The sequence below is a fragment of the Osmerus eperlanus genome, chromosome 1 (genome assembly GCF_963692335.1).
Source record: "Osmerus eperlanus chromosome 1, fOsmEpe2.1, whole genome shotgun sequence".
NCBI classification, from domain to species: domain Eukaryota; kingdom Metazoa; phylum Chordata; class Actinopteri; order Osmeriformes; family Osmeridae; genus Osmerus; species Osmerus eperlanus.
The window spans coordinates 4,893,595-4,914,869 of record NC_085018.1 but is presented as its reverse complement, the minus strand read 5'-3'; the positions used below and the strand labels follow the sequence as shown (position 1 = coordinate 4,914,869).

Here is a 21,275-nt window from a genome sequence, read left to right as displayed (position 1 = left end):
GAATAGATTAACGGAGATATTTTTTTTATCGCCCGATAAGAGTCTCACGTTAACGCAGCGCGTTAACGCCGATAACGGCCCACCACTAATATATTTTGAAATACAAGTCGCACCTGACTATAAGTCGCAGGACCAGCCAAACTATGAAAAAGAGTGTGACATAGTCAAATACATAAATACGGTAGTAGTGGTCGGGAAAAAAATCAATTCACTCGCGATTCAGTCTTCTAGCGATTCACATCGATTCACAAATTTAAAAAATCTATTTTATTTTTATTAAATTTTTATTCTTGTACATAAATTTTTTTTTTACGAACTAGTTATTCTATTTGTCTCAGGGCTCCCTTGCTTATGATAACAGAAGACAGTCATATGTTGAATGGTTGCAGTCAGATTAAATTCTATTGCATTTGTTTTATAACAATAAGTTTACTAAACTGCAGGAAGGAGTTCCTCTTACCCTCCCCAGGTTCGATCCGACCTCTCCTGCCAGCCCTGCGAGTACCCCGGTTCATAGAGCGCGTCTCGCGCTGCGCTTGGCCCGTTTTCAGGCAGAGCAACAGGAAGAGAGCACGCTAGAAAGGTTGAGTTACAGGCCTTAAAATATGATGCATACGTAACATGAGTTCAAACTGGAAAGTCAGAGGATAAAGGCTGACCAGGCTGTACGCATTAGACAGATGGAGCTGGAGGCGTGGCACCTCCGCCTGGCGGTGAGCAGGGCCACTTCGAAGTGAGCAAGAACATTGCTCTTGTTCCACCGTTTCCAGCTATCCTGCAGCGTTCGAACGAGTAATCTGAAGGTTGCCAGTTCGATTCCTGGCTGTGCCAAATGACGTTGTGTCCTTGGGCAAGGCACTTCACCCTACTTGCCTCGGGGAGAATGTCCCTGTACTTACTGTAAGTCGCTCTGGATAAGAGCGTCTGCTAAATGAATAAATGTAAATGTAATCTCAACGAGAAAAAGGTGGAGTCCTTATCCCAGGCAGCTGTTCTAGACGATGAGTATGCGTTGACACAGAAAACACTGTTTTCTGCGTCAACGTCCTGTTTTGAGGGAAAACCTCACCGACCCGTGGTACTCGTCCGCTGCTTAGCGAGGCAGGCCTGAGACCTGAACAGAGGGAGTGTTATTATTGTCACAGTCTGGCCACCTTGGCATAACTAAAACATACAACCGCATTCTCCAGCACTTCTTTTGGCCAGGGCTAAAGTCGGATGTTGTGCAGTTTTGTAAGCCACGTCGTGTGTGTCAGGTAATGGGTAAAGCAAACCAAGTCATTCCCCGCGCTCCTCTGTGTCCGGTTCCAGTGATAGGGGAACCGTTTGAGCGGGTTATCATTGATTGCGTAGGCCCGCTACCTAAAACCAGATCAGGAAACCAGTTTCTCCTAACGATTATGTGTTGCGCTACTCGAAAAGCAAAGTACCCAAAAGCAATACCGTTGCGTACCATCACTGCTAAGGCAATGACGAAGGCACTCAAAGTTCTTTACCACTTTTGGCCTTCCAAAAGTCCTCCAATCGGACCAGGGTAGTAACTTTATGTCCAAGCTCTTTAGACACGTCTTACGGAACCTGTCTATCCAACATCAGGTCTCCAGTCCGTACCACCCGGAAAGCCAAGGGGCGCTGGAACGGTGGCACCAGACGCTAAAGGCCATGCTACGCAAGTATTGCAGGGACACCCAGGCTGACTGGGACGAGGGGGTGCCGTTCGTGTTATTCGCCGTAAGGGAGACGGTGCAGGAGTCACTGGGTTTCAGCCCTGCTGACTTAGTTTTTGGTCACACCCCACGGGGTCCGTTACAAGTAATGAAGGAGAATATCCTTTCAGCAGACACACCTACCGGTGTTTCGAGAAATGTGTTTGAGTATGTTCATCACATGCATAACTGGCTCCATGACGCGTGTGCCATAGCACAGGGGTCTCTCTCAGCTGCCCAGAAACGCATGAAGCAGCGCTATGACAAATCGGCAGTGAGCCGCGGTTTCAAAGCAGATGACCAGGTTCTAGTGCTGTTGCCAGTTCAGGGCTCGTCACACTGGACCTCTAACCGTTGATAGGAAAGTCAGTGAAACCAACTACGTAGTTAGGACTCCAGAGCAGAGGCATACGACTCAGCTGTGCCTCATTAACATGTTGAAGCCATATCATGTCCGTAAACCTTCTCTATGTCCAGGTGCACTAAGCCAGCCCACCAAGTCCAGTGTGGCCACGGTGGTACTGTGCTCCTCCGACCTGGAGGAACAAGATGAGGACGGGTTACAGCTTCGCAATTCACTCCCGCAGTGTGAGAGGTTGAGTAATTCAGTTATGCTTACACAGTTGGATTCTCTCACCGAGCACTTAGATGACGGTCAATGACCTTGTGGCCCTAATCAAATGCTTCCCAAGTGTGTTCAATGATGTCCCCAGTGTGACAACCGTCTTGGAGCATGATGTGAATGTTGCAGGTGCTGCCCCGATACGCCAACACCCCTATCGGGCTAACGCTGCGAAGAGGGAGGTGATGAGAATGGAGGTAGCTTACCTCCTGGAAAACGGCAAAGCAAAAACCAGCAGCAGTGCCTGGAGTTCGCCGTGTATCCTCGTACCTAAACCAGACGGTACTTCTAGGTTTTGTACAGACTACCGGCGTGTGAATTCTGTAACTGTGCCTGACTCTTTTCCTATGCCAAGGATCGATGACTGTGTGGACACCATTGTGTCTGTGGCCTTTGGGAGTAAGCTAGATTTGTTGAAGGGATACTGGCAGGTCCCTCTTACGTCTTGTGCCTCGGAGATATCTGCCTTTGTGACGCCTGACAGTTTTACACAGTATACTGTCATGCCGTTTGGAATGCGCAATGCGCCAGCTACTTTCCAAAGGCTCGTTAACATTGTGTTCGCAGGGGTTAAAAACTGTACCGCGTACTTGGATGACGTAGTCAACGTGCACCTGTTTTAGCCGCCCCCGACTTTAGTAAACCCTTCAAGCTGGAGGTGGATGCCAGTGCTGTGGGCGTGGGGGCTGCCCTGTTGCAGGACGACGTCGAGGGGGTGAATAGGCCCGTCAGCTTCTTCTCCCGTAAGTTCAACCCCTGTCAGTCAAGGCTATTGAGCAGGAAACCCTAGCTTTGTTGTGGGAACTACAGCACTTTGAGGTTTACGTGGGTTGCAGCTCTCAGCCAGTACAGGTCTTTACTGACCACAACCCACTCGTGTTCTTAAATCGGATGTACAATCAGAAGCGCCGGCTTATGCGGTGGGCCCTAATGGCACAAGAGTACAACCCCGATATTCAGCACCTTAAGGGATCTGCGAACGTGGTTGCAGATGCTTTGTCCCGAGCGTAAAGCTGGGGTTCGTTATTTTTTATTGTACACTACTGTGTGTGATGGTTATCACGAGTCGCAAACCGTAGTGCTTTGCTCGTTTTATGGTGGGCGTGTCATTTAAGGGTTTCTGTAAAAGGTGTGCTGACCAAGCACCCACCTTCACTCATACCCCTTTTCCTCCGACGCGTTTTGGGTGCTGGTTCGGAGCCGGTGCTTAATTTCGAACCAGTTCTTTCTCTTTTGACAGCCTGAGAGCCGGCTCCGAACCAGGGAAAGTGGTTCGCAACTAGCACCACTTCGGAGCTGGGCTAGTCTGGGAACCAAGTAAGAACCAGGGGCGGGGTTACCGTGACCAACAAGACAACAGAATCCTTTGACCGCCATTGCTGTACGCTTTTACAATTCATATTTCAGCTAAACGGTATGTGTAAATCAGCATCTGAATTAAAATGTGACGAGAAGTGGGCAGTGTAGTTGTTGAAAATGTGCTTATTTTATTGATGAAACGGCTCATTTGTAAATTTGTTCCGACTTTTCAATAACCTAGCTAGCATCGCAGTGCATTGCAGACACTAGTTGCTGCATTTTATCATAATCCTATCAAAATGAGTGAAATGACAAACACAAATGTTATGAGCTATTGAGCCTATATTTAACACTAATGTAATACACAAGCACTATACAGCAAAAGTTTATAAAATGTTGCGCTGATAATGCCAGTGTTGTCATACTGCTGCGAGTCCAGGGTATTGCGCAATAGCCAAGAAAACAGGCATCTCAACCTTGCGTTCTTAGCGTTCTTCGGATTCATAAACAGCCTTTAGACAGGCTCTGCTTTGTGTTTGGCGCTGTCGCGTTGCTGGGAAAGATGAGACGTATACAGTGACGTAATGACGTGGCTCTGTGGTGGCTCTGTAGCCCATGGAAAAGCAAACCGGTTCTTAGAAGGCTCGCAAATTGAACCAGCTCTGAACCGGCTCTAGCACCAGCTCCGAACTAGCTCCCGGTTCACTTTGGTGGAATTGGGGTATCATTGGCCTAGTAGCCATTCTGGACTAGTAACCATTCTGTGGCTAGTTTGGTCACAGCTAATTCAGCTGTTAGAAGAAACAGAAGGTCTTCTTCTTCAGAACTATAAAGTTGAATCAACCAAACACAGCTTGGTCATTTTATCTTCTTCTTTGGCACAATTAAACTAAGGACTCGACTTTTAAGAAAGCATGACCAAAGCAATTTGGTGAGGGAGGGGTTCCTCCATAGACAGTTGGTGACAGAGAATTTCAGACAATGACTTAAACATAGTCTTGCATTAAGAGTAGAGTAAAAAAAAAAAAAAGTGCTAATGGTTGTTGAAACTCATTGCTCTGAGTTGGTGCATGTCAGTTTAGGCAGAAGTCCATGAGTGGTGACAAACAGCATGAGTCTGCCACTGTGCCTAATGAAAAGGCTTGTCTTGATTTTCAATGCAGCTAGGGGAGGTTCTAGGCCATGGGGTGCCAAGCTGGGGCCAGTTGTACTGTTAGAAAGGGCAGTTACATTAAACATTACTGTTGTCATATAGTTATTCCCAGCATTGCAGGCACTAACAGGCAAAAGCAGTGGTGCCCAGAAATGTTTCAGAGTGGCGAAAAAGAGAAGCAAAACTCTCCTGACTCATCTGTGTTGTATATCTGTAACTGCTATAGTATGGGCCTACATGAAAGTTTCACAGTCAAAGTGTAGTAGTGCAGAATAGATAGGTAGCTAGGCTAGCTTTGCTAGCGTCACTTACGCCTAGCTTACCTTTTTTAATGTTTTCTTTCTAAATGCCGGTAAAAGTTTGATGTAGGCCTAGTGCCAGCCGTCTCAGTGAGTGTCTCTTTGCAGAATTTACACAAACTGTGTGTTTACTTTTGAACGTTATTGTAAACTCTTTGGGGTTCAGGTAACCACATCTAATTATAGCTGATTTTGTCAACATCTTCAGACAGCCACGGTTTCGCCAATCTTCCTCATTCACTTTTGGAGTGCGTAATTTCAAATTGGAAATGAGTTAAGTTATTGGTTGCATTTGAAGCGTGACATTTTACATCCAATAACAGTAATGATATTAACAAATAAATTAAACAATGCACAGGCAATTTAGTGATATTCCCACAGTTGTGGTCTTGAAATAAAATCCAGAGTCCTCTTTGTCGATTCAGAGACAAGACCTTCAAAATATCTCGAGACCAAGACTGGTCTTGAGTACTACAACACTGGTAATAAAGCTGTTAAAGATGCTTATTGTATTATCTATACCAAACACCATGTTCGAACATAAGGATGCTCATAAGTGTACATGGTACCAGAGCACCCTAGGGAGAAGGGCGATGATCGATTTTGTAATTGTGTCGTCGGATCTGAGTCTGTATGTTTTCGACACTTGGGTGAAGAGAGAGGCTGAGCTGTCAACCGATGACCATCTGGTGGTGAGTTGGGTCAGGGAGTGGGGGAAGACTCTGGACAAACCTGGTAATCCCAAGCGAGTAGTGCGGGTGAACTGGGAACGTTTGGAGGAGGCCCCTGTCCATGAGATCTTCAACTCACACCTCCGGCAGAGTTTCTCAGGCATCCCTGCAGAGGTTGGGGCCATTGAACCGGAGAGGGCAATGTTCAGAGCTTCCATTGCTGCCTCAAGGTCTTAGGTGCCTCAAGGGGTGGTAAGTTAACTCTTGAACACTGTGGTGGACACTGGTGGTCAGGGAAGCTATCCAACTGAAGAAAAAGGCCTTCCGGGATACGTTGTCCCGGATGTCTCCGAAGGCAGTTGCAAGGTACCGACATGCCTGAAGGGCTGCAGCCTCTGCTATGAGAGAGGCAAAGCCGTGGGTGTGAGAGAAGTTCGGAGAAGATATGGAGAAGGACTTTCGGTCTGCACCAAGGTACTTCTGGAAAACCGTCCGCCACCTCAGGGGGGGAAGTGGGGAACCATCCAAGCTGTGTACAGCAAATATGGGACGCTGTTGACCTCAACTGAGCAGGTTATTGGGCGGTGGAAGGAACACTTTGAAGAACTCCTAAATCCCACCATGCCCTCTATGATAGAGGCGGAGCCGGAGGCTGATGGGGGATCAGATTCATGGTTCTCTGCAGGAAACCGATGGAGTGCTTTCTCCGGGTAGGGAATGAGTTCTTACCCCAAGTGAAGAAGTTCAAGTACCTTGGGGTCTTGTTCGCGATTGAGGGGAAAATGGAGTGGGAGGTTGGCCGGAGAATCAGGGCAGCGGAGGCGGTATTGCATTCGCTCTATTGCACCGTTGTCATGAAAACAGAGCTGAGCCGGAAGGCAAAGCTCTCGATCTACCGGTCAATTTTCGTTCCTACCCTCACCTATGGTCATAAAGGTTGGGTCATGACCGAAAGAACTAAGTTGCGAGTACAAGCGGCTGAAATGGTTTTCCTCAGGAGTAGTGTTGCACGGTATACTGGTACTGGTATCGTACCAAGGTACTGGCTTTTTAGGAACGGTACAATACTGGCATTAAGGAAAAACTGTACTTTTATGCGCCGAAACAGGCAGTTGAATCACAGCGATAAAAGCTGTTGGCTACTGTGTCTTCAAGAAAAGCAGACCTGGGTGTGATGTCACGCCCATGCTCTGCTACATGCGGCCGGTGTTTGGAGAATTCAGTTCCCCCTTCCGCACAACAGTGCGCAAAACAATGATGCTTTCTCCTGTTGCTAGGTTGAGCTGTATGTGATCTGTATCATCGCGTGTGTAAGCAATCACATACAGGCTTTAACCCTTGTGTTCTCCTCGGGTCGTTCTGACCCATCAGTCATTGTGACCCACCGTCGTATTGCGACAACTTTACCGCATACAAAAACAAAGTGAAGCATTTTCTTTTAACCGTCGGGCTGTCTCAGACCCCCCACATTGCGAAGGTTAAAAGAAAAGTATTTTTATTTGGTTTTGTATTGGGTAAAATTGGGTAAACACAATGATGGTTCGTTATGAACCTTTGGGTCATGTGACCCGAAGGCAGCACGAGGGTTAAGGTAGCCTATATCATGTATTTTTTCAGAGGTTTTATTGCTCAATCGTGAGTCAGAATTCTAGCTTTCGCCATTTTTCACGCTGAGAAGTAAGGAATAACTTGTCCCGCTATGTACAATTAATGGCGCAGGCATATGGAGGTACGTTTTCGGTCGAGTTGATAGCTGTCTGTGAATTAACTGCCACCTACCAGCCAATCAGAAACACCATCAGCACCCCCCCGCAGCCCCCCCCCCCTCAGTTACGCACTAGGATTTACTCCTGAGAAGCGCACCTAGAAAAGTTGTTTTATTCATTATTTTACGATTCATTATGTATAACAGGTTTAATCTTTACCACAGTCTCTAACATAGAGCACTGGGGGAACAGGGGTTCAACAATCGGGGGAACAGGTGTTCAACAACCCGGGGAACCATTTTATTTATGCTTACATTTCTATACACATTGTAAAAAGTTCCAATTGAAAATAAAAGTCTAAGTCATTGTCAAATTACTCAATTTCAATTAAATCATTCTTATTTCAGTATTGAGTACCGCGATACTACACTTGGTATCAGTATTGAAGTCCACATTTTGGTATTGTGACAACACAAGTCAGGAGGAGGGGCCAGTAGGCGGCCCCTGCCCACCCCCCATAGGTGGCGCCACAGTGAGCACATAAAAGAAGTTGACAAATATTAGAGCATAAACACTCAAGTTGAAATCATTGAGACATTTTGGACCGTGTGAAGAAGTGAATGCTCCTTCTTTCCCCAGAAACTAAATAACCCTAACCTGAGGTGGTGTCTGGGTGTTGGTTGATTTGAGCGGCCTCACCTTGCCGTTGTAGAGGATAACTGGACAGACGAAGCGGCCCCTGCAGCGAGCCATCTTACTGCGATTCACTAGGTCCTGCAGCTTGCTTATCTGGACCGTGCTCTCAAACCTGGACCACACAGGACACAAGGTATAGTAAGAATACAGTTTTACTTTGTAGTGTACAATACTATTCTGTAATATGACTATGCAGTGCACTGACATACCACTGGGAAATATAGCTGATTTAAGTATATTGATATTTTCATTATGACAAATATGTTCTCTATAATCATTGCTCCATCGTGAGTTACTAAGGGGGCAGGATCATATCAGTGTGGCTTAATTTGTCTTGTCATCTAGCCTAGATTCAAAGGTCTGCACATTACATTCGAATGACTGATGCCATTTTAATGGTATCTGATCATATGATGTAGGCCCTTTTTGTAGCATCTAAACCTTGGCCAAGCCTAAAACCAAAACCAAATCTGTTTATCCAACAACAAAAAGGCTTAAATATACCATATTTGAGGACATAAGATATATTTGAGGACATATGTTCACACAGGGGGAAACGAGGTGCGTGGAACATGTGCGTAAATTAGGCAATTTTTATTTACGCCTGCCAGCGTGACAATGAGTCATAAACTCATGTCAAATTCACTCAATGTTTTTCTGCACAGAGAACACACAGTAGATGCAGAAGATAGACTATGAAAAAACACCTAAAAAATAACAAAGTAAGGCCCAAACAAAGTTTGCAACCTGTAAATGCATTTACTGTCGAGCATTCCACTTTTATGTTAAAACTCTAATCCATGTCCACGTGTGAACACCTTCAATTGTTGAACAACTACAGGAACATGAGTGTTTGTGGATAACCTAAGTTTGCTATATGTTTACATTATCATGTATATGAAAATGTTTAGGGCTGGTCTCCTAAGCTTAGAAGATTACATCAAGGCCAACAGAAGGAAAAACTAAAAAACTGTGCTAGATTATTAGTGTTTCAAGTCAAGACAGGTTTCTTGCCCATAGGTCAAAAGTTCTTACACTCAAGTTAAATCCTAAAAGGAGATAGTACTATGACACATTTAAGTTCACTGTACAATGGAGCGGTCCTCATATGATGATCACTGACAATTTAAGCCTTCCATGTCAGAGACAAATAAGGCCTGCCTTCAAGTTCATTGAAACAAATGTGGGCTATATGCTGTTTAAAATAAACAGTACTTTAATTAGTTACCAAGTGTACTGAACTTTGTAACTGCAATAAACTCAGGGTACCTGTCTTTATTGGGCTCTGTGCATTCGTACTCCAGGAAGACTATCTGCCTGGGGTAATGTCCACACACTTCTCCATTGGTGTTGTGGATGACACTGTACTTGTAGTCTCGACCAAACAGCTCCAAGCAACGTTTCTCTATCAATTCCACCTGTGCAGAAAATAAACCAACATGTTTTCTTATAGTGTGTCTATAAATTAAGCTGCACAAACCCACTTAAATAAAAACAAGAAAACCTATGTGTAGCTCCATTAAAATGGCACATACAGAACTGAATAGTTAGATAATTTGAAGTTAATTTATGATTGAGGTGCTTGGTTATTATGGCGGTTAATGCGTGGACGTTAGAGGTTAGTGTTTAAGGAGTGATTAGTGTAGTGGGACAGTCACATGGGAGGGGGGAGATAGCCTGGATGTTGTTGTTTACTTGGGGCGCGCATAAATGCAAGTGACGTTTAAGGAGGCGATGGCAAACATAGATAGAGCTATAATTTTTGTCTGTCGGAGATAAAGTAACTTACCCGCGGGTTTACTTCTTTCGCTCTGTACTGCATCTTCGAAAACAAATCTATCAAATCCGCTATTTCTTCGCTCTTTCTGCCAGACAGCCCGGAGGCCATAAGGCTCTCTGACACGGAGGGGGATGTAGCCATCATCGCGCTGCGACCCACGATGGGTTGTATCCGAACTTGCCCTCCTTCAAACACCGCAGAACCTTGTCCTTGGGAACGGGAAGACCGACCAGGCCATCCCTTCCCAGCCAGTTTCTTCCTGACTGCCCGCTTGAGGGGGCCGGAGCCGGGTATTCTCCCCGAATTCAGGGCAAAGCCGGCGTGATACACTCTACACACTGTGATGTTAACTCGCCCCCGAGTTGACCAACCCTTTTAGCTGGTTAGTACAAACGAGTAATAGTACTAGTAGTTTGCCAGCTTGCTAGCTAGTTAGCGTATAGTGCTAAATGTACGTGATCGGTATAGATTTCAAACACAAAATATCAATATATTATCAGAAACATTGCTAAAATAGTCATTCAGTTGTATACCTGGTAATCCTGTGTAACATTGCGTTTTCGTTTTGTACGGCTCCGCTTGTCAATAGAGGTGTTCACCAAAACCAAAATAGGAACTACTGTACGGGCACCAGACTCAGGATTTCTCGAGGACTCCTGGCCTAATCACGTTTCCTCAATGTCACGTCTTCATCTCCCCTCTGTTTCCTATGTAATAACAAAAAGGACGGACGTAAGAAAGTGAACAATTTCGTAGCTGTAGGACGTCGAATCAGTGTATGTTGTCATCCAAATCACACGACAGTCTACTGTTGCAATCCCTGAACTGTCTCAAGGAACAAGTGGTAAACAGGAAGTTGGCACTAACACGTGACTACCCTCGCCCCCTTATGTCTACAAACCGGTTCCAAAAATGACGTAATGCGGGCAATTAGTAAACTCACAATTATCATTGATATGCCACTTTTCAGAAAGCCTATTTTTCAATTAAACCTTCAAAATTTATTTTCTCCACCTTTTAAAATAAAATAGATAAACAGATCGTAATATATTTTAAGAACACTTCGGGAGACAGTATATTTCTCCCAAATACGTTCTCAATATATGGGAGCCTATTGCAAAAACATGTCAAAATATAATAGATAAATGGTAACACTTTACAATAATGGTGCATTAATGAGCGTTCATTAATGCATGAATCATCAAAGTTAATAAGGTACTTAATTATGCATTGATGTTTAACACATCACATAGGCCTATGATTTACTATTATTTAAATCCGCCATCATGGATCAATTCCTATCGATATTAAAACATGAACTAATTCTGAGTTAACTGTGTGAACTTACACTGTGAGTTAACCGTGTGAACTAATAGCCTACCGTTAATTCATGGGTTAATTAGGCCTACCACAATGGCGGCGTCCATGGATTTTAGTCTCCAGACATCTGCAACTGGACTGAGCGACTTTAGGACTATAGGCTACCAGATGAATCTGGAACTACTGGGTTTGAGCGGAACATGGAGAACAAGCGAACGGATACCGCCATTTCAGTAACGGCGGTCCGTCGTTCAGATTTTGGTGCTCTGATATTTGCGTGCAGCACTAGCCTACTTCACTTACGCCCCTTCATCCGCTATATCTGACCTATTAGTCACTGTGCAACTGTTCCACGGAACTACTGTAGTGTGGATGGTGTGTGGCCTGTCCAGCATCAATAGCCTACTCAGCAACCACCTCATACGGTAGCCTATACTATATATAGTCATATAACAAATGATTAAGTGGTAAAGTCCAGGTAAAGTCATAACATAATGATACATTCACAAATCATTAACCAGTGTTTCCTCTATGTCTATATACGAGTTCGAATCCTGCATTACAGTCAAAATAACCTTTTTGAGGAATTGATGACTACCATGCCGTTTGCAAAACTTTTTATTTCACTCGAACAACACATACAAGGCCCCCCTTTCTAAGACAATGAATGCTGTGGGACAGAAATGTGAAAGATGCTCAACGCCTATATATAGGCAGATTATTTCGAATTTCTGCAATACTCAAAACGTGTGCGCGCCATCATCAACAGCCTTTTACAACCCCGAAAACGTGTGCACGCGAAGGAGAGACAGGAGGGAAAGGGAGAGCGAGGAAAGACTAGCCTACATCAAAAACCACAGCCATGGTCTTGGTATGTACAATGATATAAGGCTAAAAGTAGGCTATCCTTTGTTTTCATTCTTCAAAGGAGACTAATTCTCTTTTTGTTTTGGGTAGATTGGATGTTCTCGTTTTCATTAGACCTCCGGTTCGTTGGTGGAAAATTCATCATCGGGTCTCATCAGCTCATCCTTTCTCTCCTTTGAAGCGCTTGGTGTAATAAATTCAATACAGCTACATTATTAACACTCAGACGGTGGTGAAAAAATGCGCCTCATCCCGTCGTTTCTTGACCACGGTTTTTGGCGGTGCGAGTTTGGTCGACTCTGCTGAGTCTTTACGCACTGAGAGGGAAGATTTTTCTTTTTTTTCTCTCGCTATTGAATCGCGCTCAGTTCTCCTTAAATTGGAATTAAGACTGAAATACAGAATCTGAACCTTTGATTGATAATTACAAGGGGACTGTTTGTGGCATATGTGTACAATTTGCGAACGTATGACCTTTTTTAATCTATAGACTACGGGGTCCTCAAACAAAAAGCGTTGTTGAGGGACTGCTTATAGGGACAGATAGAGACACCGGGAATAGGCTACCAGATAACGCCAAAGGTGTGGAAAAATGCTTCCCTCACAAGAAGCCTCCAAAATTTACCATGACAACTACATGCGGAACTCGCGAGCCATTGGTGTTCTATGGGCTATCTTCACCATATGTTTGGCGATTATAAACGTGGTGGTTTTCACTCAGCCCTATTGGATTGGGGACAGTATGAATACTCCTCACGCCGGCTACTTTGGCTTGTTCCATTATTGCGTTGGCTACGGGAACTCCAACCGGGAGCTCGCCTGCCAGGGAACCTTTGCCGAGTTCAGCTCCATTCCCTCTGGTGCATTTAAAGCGGCCTCGTTCTTTGTGTTGCTGTCCATGGTGCTCATCTTGAGCTGCATCGGCTGTTTTGCGCTCTTCTTCTTCTGCAACACCGCCACTGTCTACAAGACCTGCGCTTGGATGCAGCTGCTATGCGGTAAGATATCTTGTTGTTGTTCTTGAGTTGCCATGCACCTCCACAAGGACGGCACAACTGGCATAACTGATTCATTCTGCCCACTAACATGAAGGTCCATTGAGTATTTATAAGAGTTTATATGTAGGACTGGTACGTGTGTGGGGGTGAATGTTTGTTGGGTGTGTGCCATAGTGTCCTGTGTTGGATAAAATGCATCTTTTACTACTGAACCCACTAGACATTACGATGAAAACAATTGAGTGTAGGTAATTGTTCAGGATTTTGTTAATTAATTATCTTCGTTCAGCAATAGGCCTAATGCATTAAAGATCATGGTTTCTATTTTTGTGCCAACTGCTAGTTGGTTCTTCTGTATGATTTCATTCATTTTCAGTGCTTTTTCATTACTAACTATTTAAGCCCATCTATTTGCCGCACATGATACACAAAAACAATTTACGTGAAATTGTTCACTCGCAAATGGCATTTGTCAGTAAGATGAAGACCTTTACTCGATTTGTTTGCAGGACATTAGTATGAAAAGTTTGTTTATTTTCTCCAGTACTAGGCCTAACCAGCCTGACCACTTTTTTCAGTAACGAGTAATCTAACGCGTTACTATTTCCAAATCAGTAATCAGATTAAAGTTACTTGTCCAAGTCACTGTGCGTTACTATTTTGTCATTAATAGTAAAAAATATATATATTTGATTTCTTCTTGCGTCTCTGGGAGTGAAGTCATGTAGCCTATGCAAAGTCACGTTTTCAGCATGAGGGTCACGTCACGTGTAGGCTATATACATAGACCTACCACTCCCTTCCAGTGACTCTGAGTCGCCACTTTCCTCAAGCCCCTTTGCTCCGGTGCCATCTCGATTTGATTATATGTGACAAATAAGAAAAACAAATAAGATTCATAAACTATTACATGAACAAATGCAACGAACCGCAACTAAATCCATGTTTTTTCGAAAAATAATGGTTCGCAAATGATCTCAGATTTAGGCTACTGTAGCTACTCGGGGCGTTTTTTATGGTCCCCCCCCCCCCCCCCCCCAAGTTGCCTAGGCCTACGATTTGAGTCGTTTTTCCAAGTGCGTTCTTAGGTCAACATTTCAAAAGAAACTCTTGTCTATAAATCAACATTACACTTGTGTGTTGCATCTCATCGGCAAAGTTACAGTGGAGATGTTTGGAGACAATTGAAGTAGGCACAGCGACACAAACAACAATGGAGGAGGAGAGAGACGCGCATTTTCGAGTTGGAAATACAATCACTATTTTGAGTATTTGTCAGCTAAAGATGGGAATATCAAGGTTCGTTGTACACATTCATTGTTGTTGTCTACATCACTGTTAAAAATGCACTTCTGATAAAGTGAGTGTCGGCAAAACCGGTTGTTATTTTTATGTTGAGGCGGCGGTGGTGTTGTATGTAACTAACTAGCTGCTGAATGTAACTAATAAAATAACTTGTAATCTAATTTTGTTACTTTTAAAATCAAGTGTGTAAAGTAACTAAGTTACTTTTTAAAGGAGTAATCAGTAATCATATTACTTTTTCAAAGTAACTGTGGCAACCCTGGGCCTAACATAATCCACCAAAATCCAGATTCAAAAGAATGTCATCACTTTTGTTCTTTGCTCTCCTGCCTACATTACACTGTTGTATCTAAGGTTTTGTGACAGAAACAAAGGATGGCTTTCACTTGATGTGGTTCATCATTTAAACAGTGGAATCCCCCTTGTCATTCAGAGCGTGCGCACAACAGGCGAGAGAACATATTGCCACAGCTCAGGCAGCCTACCTGTCTCACACAGGCTCAATCAATATAAGAACTCTGTGGAGTAAATGTCTAGGTATGAAAACCAACAAATCCACTAGACGGGGCACATGCTAAATGTGTTTAAGCTACAGTGTTATATATTAACCATTATATTAGGGGGGTGCCCCGCCCCCCCAACGGCCCCCTCCCCGCCCCCCCAACGGCCCCCTCCCCGCCCCCCCTGGAAGATCAAGTTAATAGCGCCCGATCACAAAATAAGTCCTATAAAACAGGTCTATAGCTTGCTCTTTTATTAAACAAAGTAAATGGCCTTATGTTATTTATCTTATTTACACGACGACGTGTCATTTACATTTAGTCATTTAGCAGACGCTCTTATCCAAAGCGACTTACAGTAGGTACAGGGACATTCCCCCCGAGGCAAGTAGGGTGAAGTGCCTTGCCCAAGGACACAACGTCATATGGCACGGTCGGGAATCGAACTGGCAACCTTCAGATTACTAGCCCGATTCCCTAACCGCTCAGCTACCTGACTCCAAGCTGATTCTATTTGGAATTTACATCAGCTATCGTAGAACAATATAAGAATGTTAAGCTAAACATATATTTTTTTAAAGATAGGCTTTTATATCCTGATCAACCAAGAGCAAATGCATTGTTTAGGCAGAAAGATGTGCTTAACATGAGGAACTGAAGTGACATCTAACACTCTTTCCTTTTTCTAACCCCCCATTTTCTCTGTTTTACCACAATCCCCTTTATTCCCTGTTTTCAATGTGATGTTTCGCATGATGCTAAGCGTATCTTTAGGTCTAGAAACAGGTGTGAAACTGCTGATGCACTTGCTGTGCATTAGCTTCACGCCCCCACCAGCCTCCTACTGATAGCATACAAGCTCAGTGGAATGTTGTCGCATTCGTTCACGGCTTTCTGCACATTCTTTACACAGTCTCTCTCTCATTAAAATAAGTTTCTCACTAAAATGTGACCCAAAACAACTAGTGCCATCACATACACTTGTTTTTCTCTACTGAACATGCCTTTATTCTTAATCATTTGTAGCTTATCTGCCTATTGCACATTTTTTCTAATGCATTCTGGCAACAACAATCTTGTCATTTGTTTTTAGACTGTTTATTCTGTCATGTGCTCAGTTGCAAATTCGGTGATCTATAAAAAATAGACATCATTGGTGGCTTGCTGGGTCAGTGCAAAATAGTGCATTGCAGACAAGTTCCCTGGAATATTAACTGTTGGATTCAAAAATGCCCAAAATCCCTCAGACGAGCAGTCTTTTACCCAATACCAATTTTCTCCAGTATTTGGGGAATGAGGACTTGTGAGCATTTACTCTGGCAGGTCAACAGAAGTGACTAATTGCAAGAGGCCATATTGAACTGTTTCAAGGAGAAAGTGTCAGCGAGATTTCTAATTGCCCTGTTTAAATATATTTTTCCTCCCAAAACAATCCCATTGATTAGTTACAGAATGCGACATTGACGATGAAGAAAAATTAGTTTGGCATCACATTTCATTTCACTGTATTTAGGGTGGCTGTAAGAAAATGTCTGACTTGATTTTGAGTGAACCACTGCAAAAGTCAGGCAACAAGACAGCTGTACCTCTGCTTATGTAATGTAGGCCTCATGTACTCATTTAGCAAATTCTTATCTTATAGTGACATACAGGGGATTAGAATCTGTGACCTGTAGAGCTGAAGTTTAAATGCTCTATATTTCGAGCTTTATGCATGGGGGCATCATCAAGACGAAACAGGAAAATGCCTTCTAGAATGACATTTTGTGTGTTAGCATTGATATTTCCACCAGCAGAACTAAGGGCTATAGCCCAAAACCAGGAACAGTCCCTATTAGGAATTGGCTTGATACTTCTGGCCATATATACACAGACAGACATATATCTATATCCTTTATCATATATAAAGTATCCCCTTTGTCATTCTCTCCGATAGTCCTGGAGCTTTTTTGACCAAGTCAACAAAGGTCTCTGCTTCAAACGGAGAACAGCCTCAGGGAGCCAAGGGTTGAATAGGACAGGGCAGAAAGGACAGCTCTGGGTGTGCCCATGGTTCATATTACATCAGGCAAAGAATAGAGGGGCTACAACCACAGTAGAACACACTCTCGTCAACAGTTGCACTTAACTGTGTTAGCCCTGTTTTAGCCTCAACTTGAATGGATGAGTAAGGTTTAGCCTTGTCTTAACCCTTGTGCTGCCTTCTGGTCACATGACCCAAAGGTTCATAACGAACCATCGTTGTGTTTACCCAATTTTACCCAATACAAAAACAAATAAAAATAATGTTCTTTTAACCTTCGCAATGTGGGGGGTCTGAGACAGCCCAACGGTTAAAAGAAAATGCTTCACTTTGTTTTTGTATGCGGTAAAGTTGTCGCAATACGACGGTGGGTCACAATGACTGATGGGTCAGAATGACCCGAAGATAACACAAGGGTTAAGGCATTGTTACAGCATCTTATGGGTCAAATACTTGAACACATGAAATGATCTGATCCAGAACTTCTAACAAGTCTTACTTGCACTGAAAGAGAGCAGTTTCAGCAGACTATCCAGTATTTTTCTACATACGCAAGTTTCTGTGGACAGCAATGGTGTCCTTCTGTGAACACACAGATCTAGGCCCCATCTTCTAGGTTGCTATATGCAATCTGATTAGATGATTCCTTGAGCCATGACTGTCACCCTTGTCATTGTTGCTGCTTTTGTGTGTTCCTTTGGGTGGAGTGAGGGCACTCTGGCCATTGACACAGACAGAGCTTTCATCTTATCTGCAGATAGAGACTAAATGAAGGGTATGTATGTGTGAATCAGGGTGCTGTCAAGGATCTGCGGTGAAACTACTCATGCACTCATCTGGGCAGAACCTGAAAATAAGATCCTGGTGGAAAGTTACTTAGCTTTAAGGTATTGTTTGATGAGTCATTTATTTATTCTTTCTTTCTGTGTGACTTTTTCTTTCAAACTAACAGTTAGCTGTACCCGAGTGCTGCTCCCAAATTAATATTATCCAAGCTTCTGAGAAATCATTGTATTTGACAGCAGAGCAACACAAATGGTCAATAATTCTGCCTCTCTCCCATCTTACCCCTTTTCCAAATCAATATAAAAGTTTTAAAATTGTTTATTTGATTTTCTCAGTATCCTTTTAAGAAGAGATCCTTTTAACATTGTGAAGCACCATGTTGATAACAACAAAATAATGGATGAATGAATGATGGATTCAAGGTCTTTGCTTCCTCATGCCATGCCAATAAAGAATTCCTTCAAACCCTGCACATCTGGTTTAGTTAATTGTTCTTCATACATAGCACCATGATCTCTGAAATCTTAATACAGGACTGAAATTGACATCTGTACATTCACTATCTCTGAAACAAACAGTAGCCTTTCTTCAAAAGCTAGAGAGTTTTAGAAAATTCACTTCTCATTATCTGCTCCCTCTGGAGCCAGCCCTAGGAGGGGAACCATAGTTTAATTATGTTCTCATGGCTAGTGTGTGGGGTTAAAAGACAGAAAGTGAGTGTGTGTATGTGCAATATTCCCATTCTTGAACGTAATTTCAAGTAGGTCCGGAGAGCATGTGAACAAGGTCAGGAAAGACTAAAATGCCATGAAAGATTGAGATAAAGAACAATAAAGGTAGAATAATTAAACTGTAGAAAGATTGGCTGAAAAAGGACACTATCCATGCTGCTGTGTGTGAGTGTATCCTTCCAACTCATGTCTGTGGGGACCCTTGCTAATGCAGAGCTAATCTTCAATCAGAGGGGGAGCATGCCTGGGGTTTCACATTCAGGCGGCCCACTCCGCCAATTCATAATCTGCAGCTCTTGCCTCAGAGGTTAAGCTTCCACCAATTATTCAACACACCATACAGACCACATTATCGCCGGCAAATCAACCCCAACTCAGCTCTCATTCACTTACTCACGCACTCGCTTGCACATTCACTCACTTGCTCATTCTACACCTCACAGGGTAAGGTAGAGGGTGGGAGAGGAGTAGGACAGAGGGGAGGGTTAGGGTTCAGGAGAGAAGGTTATGGGGAGATGGATGAAAGTAGAATAAATATGTGATGAGGAGAAAGGAAGAAAGAAAAAAAGAGAGAATGGGAATGGGAGAGGGGTGAGGAGTGAGATGGATTGAATGAGATGGAAAAGAGGGAGGAGAAGGCAAAGCAGCCCAAATAATGGAATTTAGTCTTTGAATTGATTTGCTGTGTTTCACATGCAAGGAGGTGTAAATGGTTTGATGTCAGATAAAGTACATTAACAATGCTTTTGACTGATTGAGTAAGGATTCCCATGAATTAAGTACAAGTGCAATAAGGGATGGCAATGGATGGGATTTGGTCATGTATAGGTTAAGAACTGTTTGGTAGGGGGTAAGCTCGACTCAACCCTCGGAAGTGTGGGTCTGTGTGTTCTATTGTACACCAAAGATGCTAATTGTATGCGCTTGTATAAAGGTACACAGTGTGTGTGCATGTCAAGTCAGGACGAGAGGAACCATCTGATAGGTTTGGATCCAGGCCTAATGCCCGGAGATTACAGTTTAACCAGATCTGTGATTCAAATGCCATGCTGAGGCCTCTCCCTACCCTCCACAGGCCAGCCCGCCGGCCAGCCAGGTACCAGCCCGGTTTGGGACAAAAGAGGGACATCTGCTGCACACCGGTGCCCAGCACCTAAAACCCTTGCCCAAGGAGAAACAGCGGAAAAGGGAAGGGAGAGAAGTGAGACAGAGCGAGAGAAGAGGAAGAGTGATTGAGGGAGGAAGAGGAAAGAGACAAATGGGGAAAAGAGCGGGGGGAAAGATAGGGAAGGAGACAGGGTTGAGATGAGGGATTGGATGGAAATCAAGATGTAAGAGAATCAATGGTAGGAGACAGAGAGGAGGAAAGTACATTTGATATTATTAGACTTTACGAAGTTTTCCATCTGATGAAGCCGTAGGATGCATTGAGTAATGCTGAAAAAAGAAAACCATCCAAAATGGACCTTTTGGATAGCAAAACCAGCCCAACTCATTTCCATGGCAATTACATTAATCTCAGACTGGGAATTGAAAACATCCCTCCAATTTTTCCTATTACGGAAAACACTTCACTAACAACCCTGAAAGGCTAGGCAACACATGCACAAACACGCATGCATTCACACACTCAAATGGAGGTTCTCTTTCTTCCTCCTATCCCTGTCTCCATCAATTAGAGAGGGGGAGAGCGAGAGAGAATGAGAGAGAGAGACACACACAGAGCCTTCAGGGAACTATATAGTTATTTGTGTCTAATTAGCATGCATCTGAAAAAATGCAAAGAACACCCATCTTTCAGGATTCTTTTTCTTTCACATTCTCTCTTGCTATTCTCTCTTCTTCTTCCATCATTATTCTGCTTTTGGCCACAAACTTCTAAGCATAACTTGGCCTAGTTAGAGTTAAAGGGAGTGGGCTTTGGCTTGGGATGACTTCTGTTGAAATAGGAATTTAGGGGGAAATTGGTATTGATTTGAACACAGATTTACGTTCATTGATGAGCATGTGTAAAATCTATATGGACTCATTACACAGTACATTTGGGGAACCATAACGTTTTCTGACCAGCTAAATGTGGGAGGACTCCAGATCCATAGTTGTTTAGGTCTCTGACATGCAGTGGGAAATAGACTTCTTTATTCCAGCTGCAGACAATTTTGAACAATTTTATGACAGTATTTTCTCAGAGTTGGAAATGGTTTCTGTACATGTCAATTTGTGGTCACGCGGCTGTGTGTGTGTATCGAGATGAGTGCTTACATATTGATCAACAGACTCCTTCCCTTACAGAATGTTGGCATGCCTTTGTATTGTCAGCTGGTGTTCCTAAGGGGCCAATAGAACTTGAGAGACTCAAACATGTAAGCGAAAATCTATTGTTAACGTCAATTGGCATAGGGGCGTGATTTTTCAAATCCCAAATGTCAGTCAGAGAATTAACTTTTTCAAATAAAATCAATATTACATTTATTTGTATTGATTTGAGTTACAGTATTAGTAGGGGTGGGTCCCCACTGGTTAAGTGTCATCTAGTGCAACGGTTCAGCCGCAAAACTGAGTGAAATAAAACGTTTTAACATAGTCTTAAACACAGAGTTAGTGTCAGCCTCCCTGATTGAAACAAGACTTATGTTCCATAGGAGAGGCGCTCTTCATGAAAAAGCCCTTTTCTTCCCCATTGTTTTCTTCTTGTTCATGTTGGTAACCCCCAGCTAGCTGGTGTCTTATGATTGTAGGTCTGAGAAATAGATCAGTGTTAATCCATGGAGTGATTTGTACATTAGGAGTAAGACTTTTAAATTGGTTCTGGC

General features: G+C 43.4%; 2 protein-coding genes across 3 annotated transcripts in view; one reads left to right on the top strand and one right to left on the bottom strand.

Annotated features, from left to right (window-relative positions):
* mtmr14 (myotubularin related protein 14) overlaps positions 1-10,799 on the bottom strand; it is a 35,798-nt gene extending 24,999 nt beyond the window's left edge. For both annotated transcript variants that reach the window (XM_062456380.1, XM_062456389.1), the window contains exons 1-3: positions 9,942-10,799; positions 9,422-9,570; positions 8,156-8,264 (exon numbers count right to left, since the gene is read on the bottom strand). In XM_062456380.1, coding sequence (XP_062312364.1) covers positions 8,156-8,264; positions 9,422-9,570; positions 9,942-10,076 — 393 coding nt within the window. In that variant the 5' untranslated portion in view covers positions 10,077-10,799. The remainder of the gene's footprint in view (positions 1-8,155; positions 8,265-9,421; positions 9,571-9,941) is intronic.
* Positions 10,800-12,039: 1,240 nt separating this feature from the next.
* lhfpl4a (LHFPL tetraspan subfamily member 4a) lies at positions 12,040-13,308 on the top strand. Its single transcript, XM_062470735.1, has 2 exons — positions 12,040-13,117; positions 13,292-13,308. The coding sequence occupies exons 1-2, from the start codon at positions 12,712-12,714 to the stop codon at positions 13,306-13,308; spliced, it is 423 nt and encodes a 140-aa protein (XP_062326719.1). The 5' UTR covers positions 12,040-12,711.
* Positions 13,309-21,275: the final 7,967 nt, after the last annotated feature.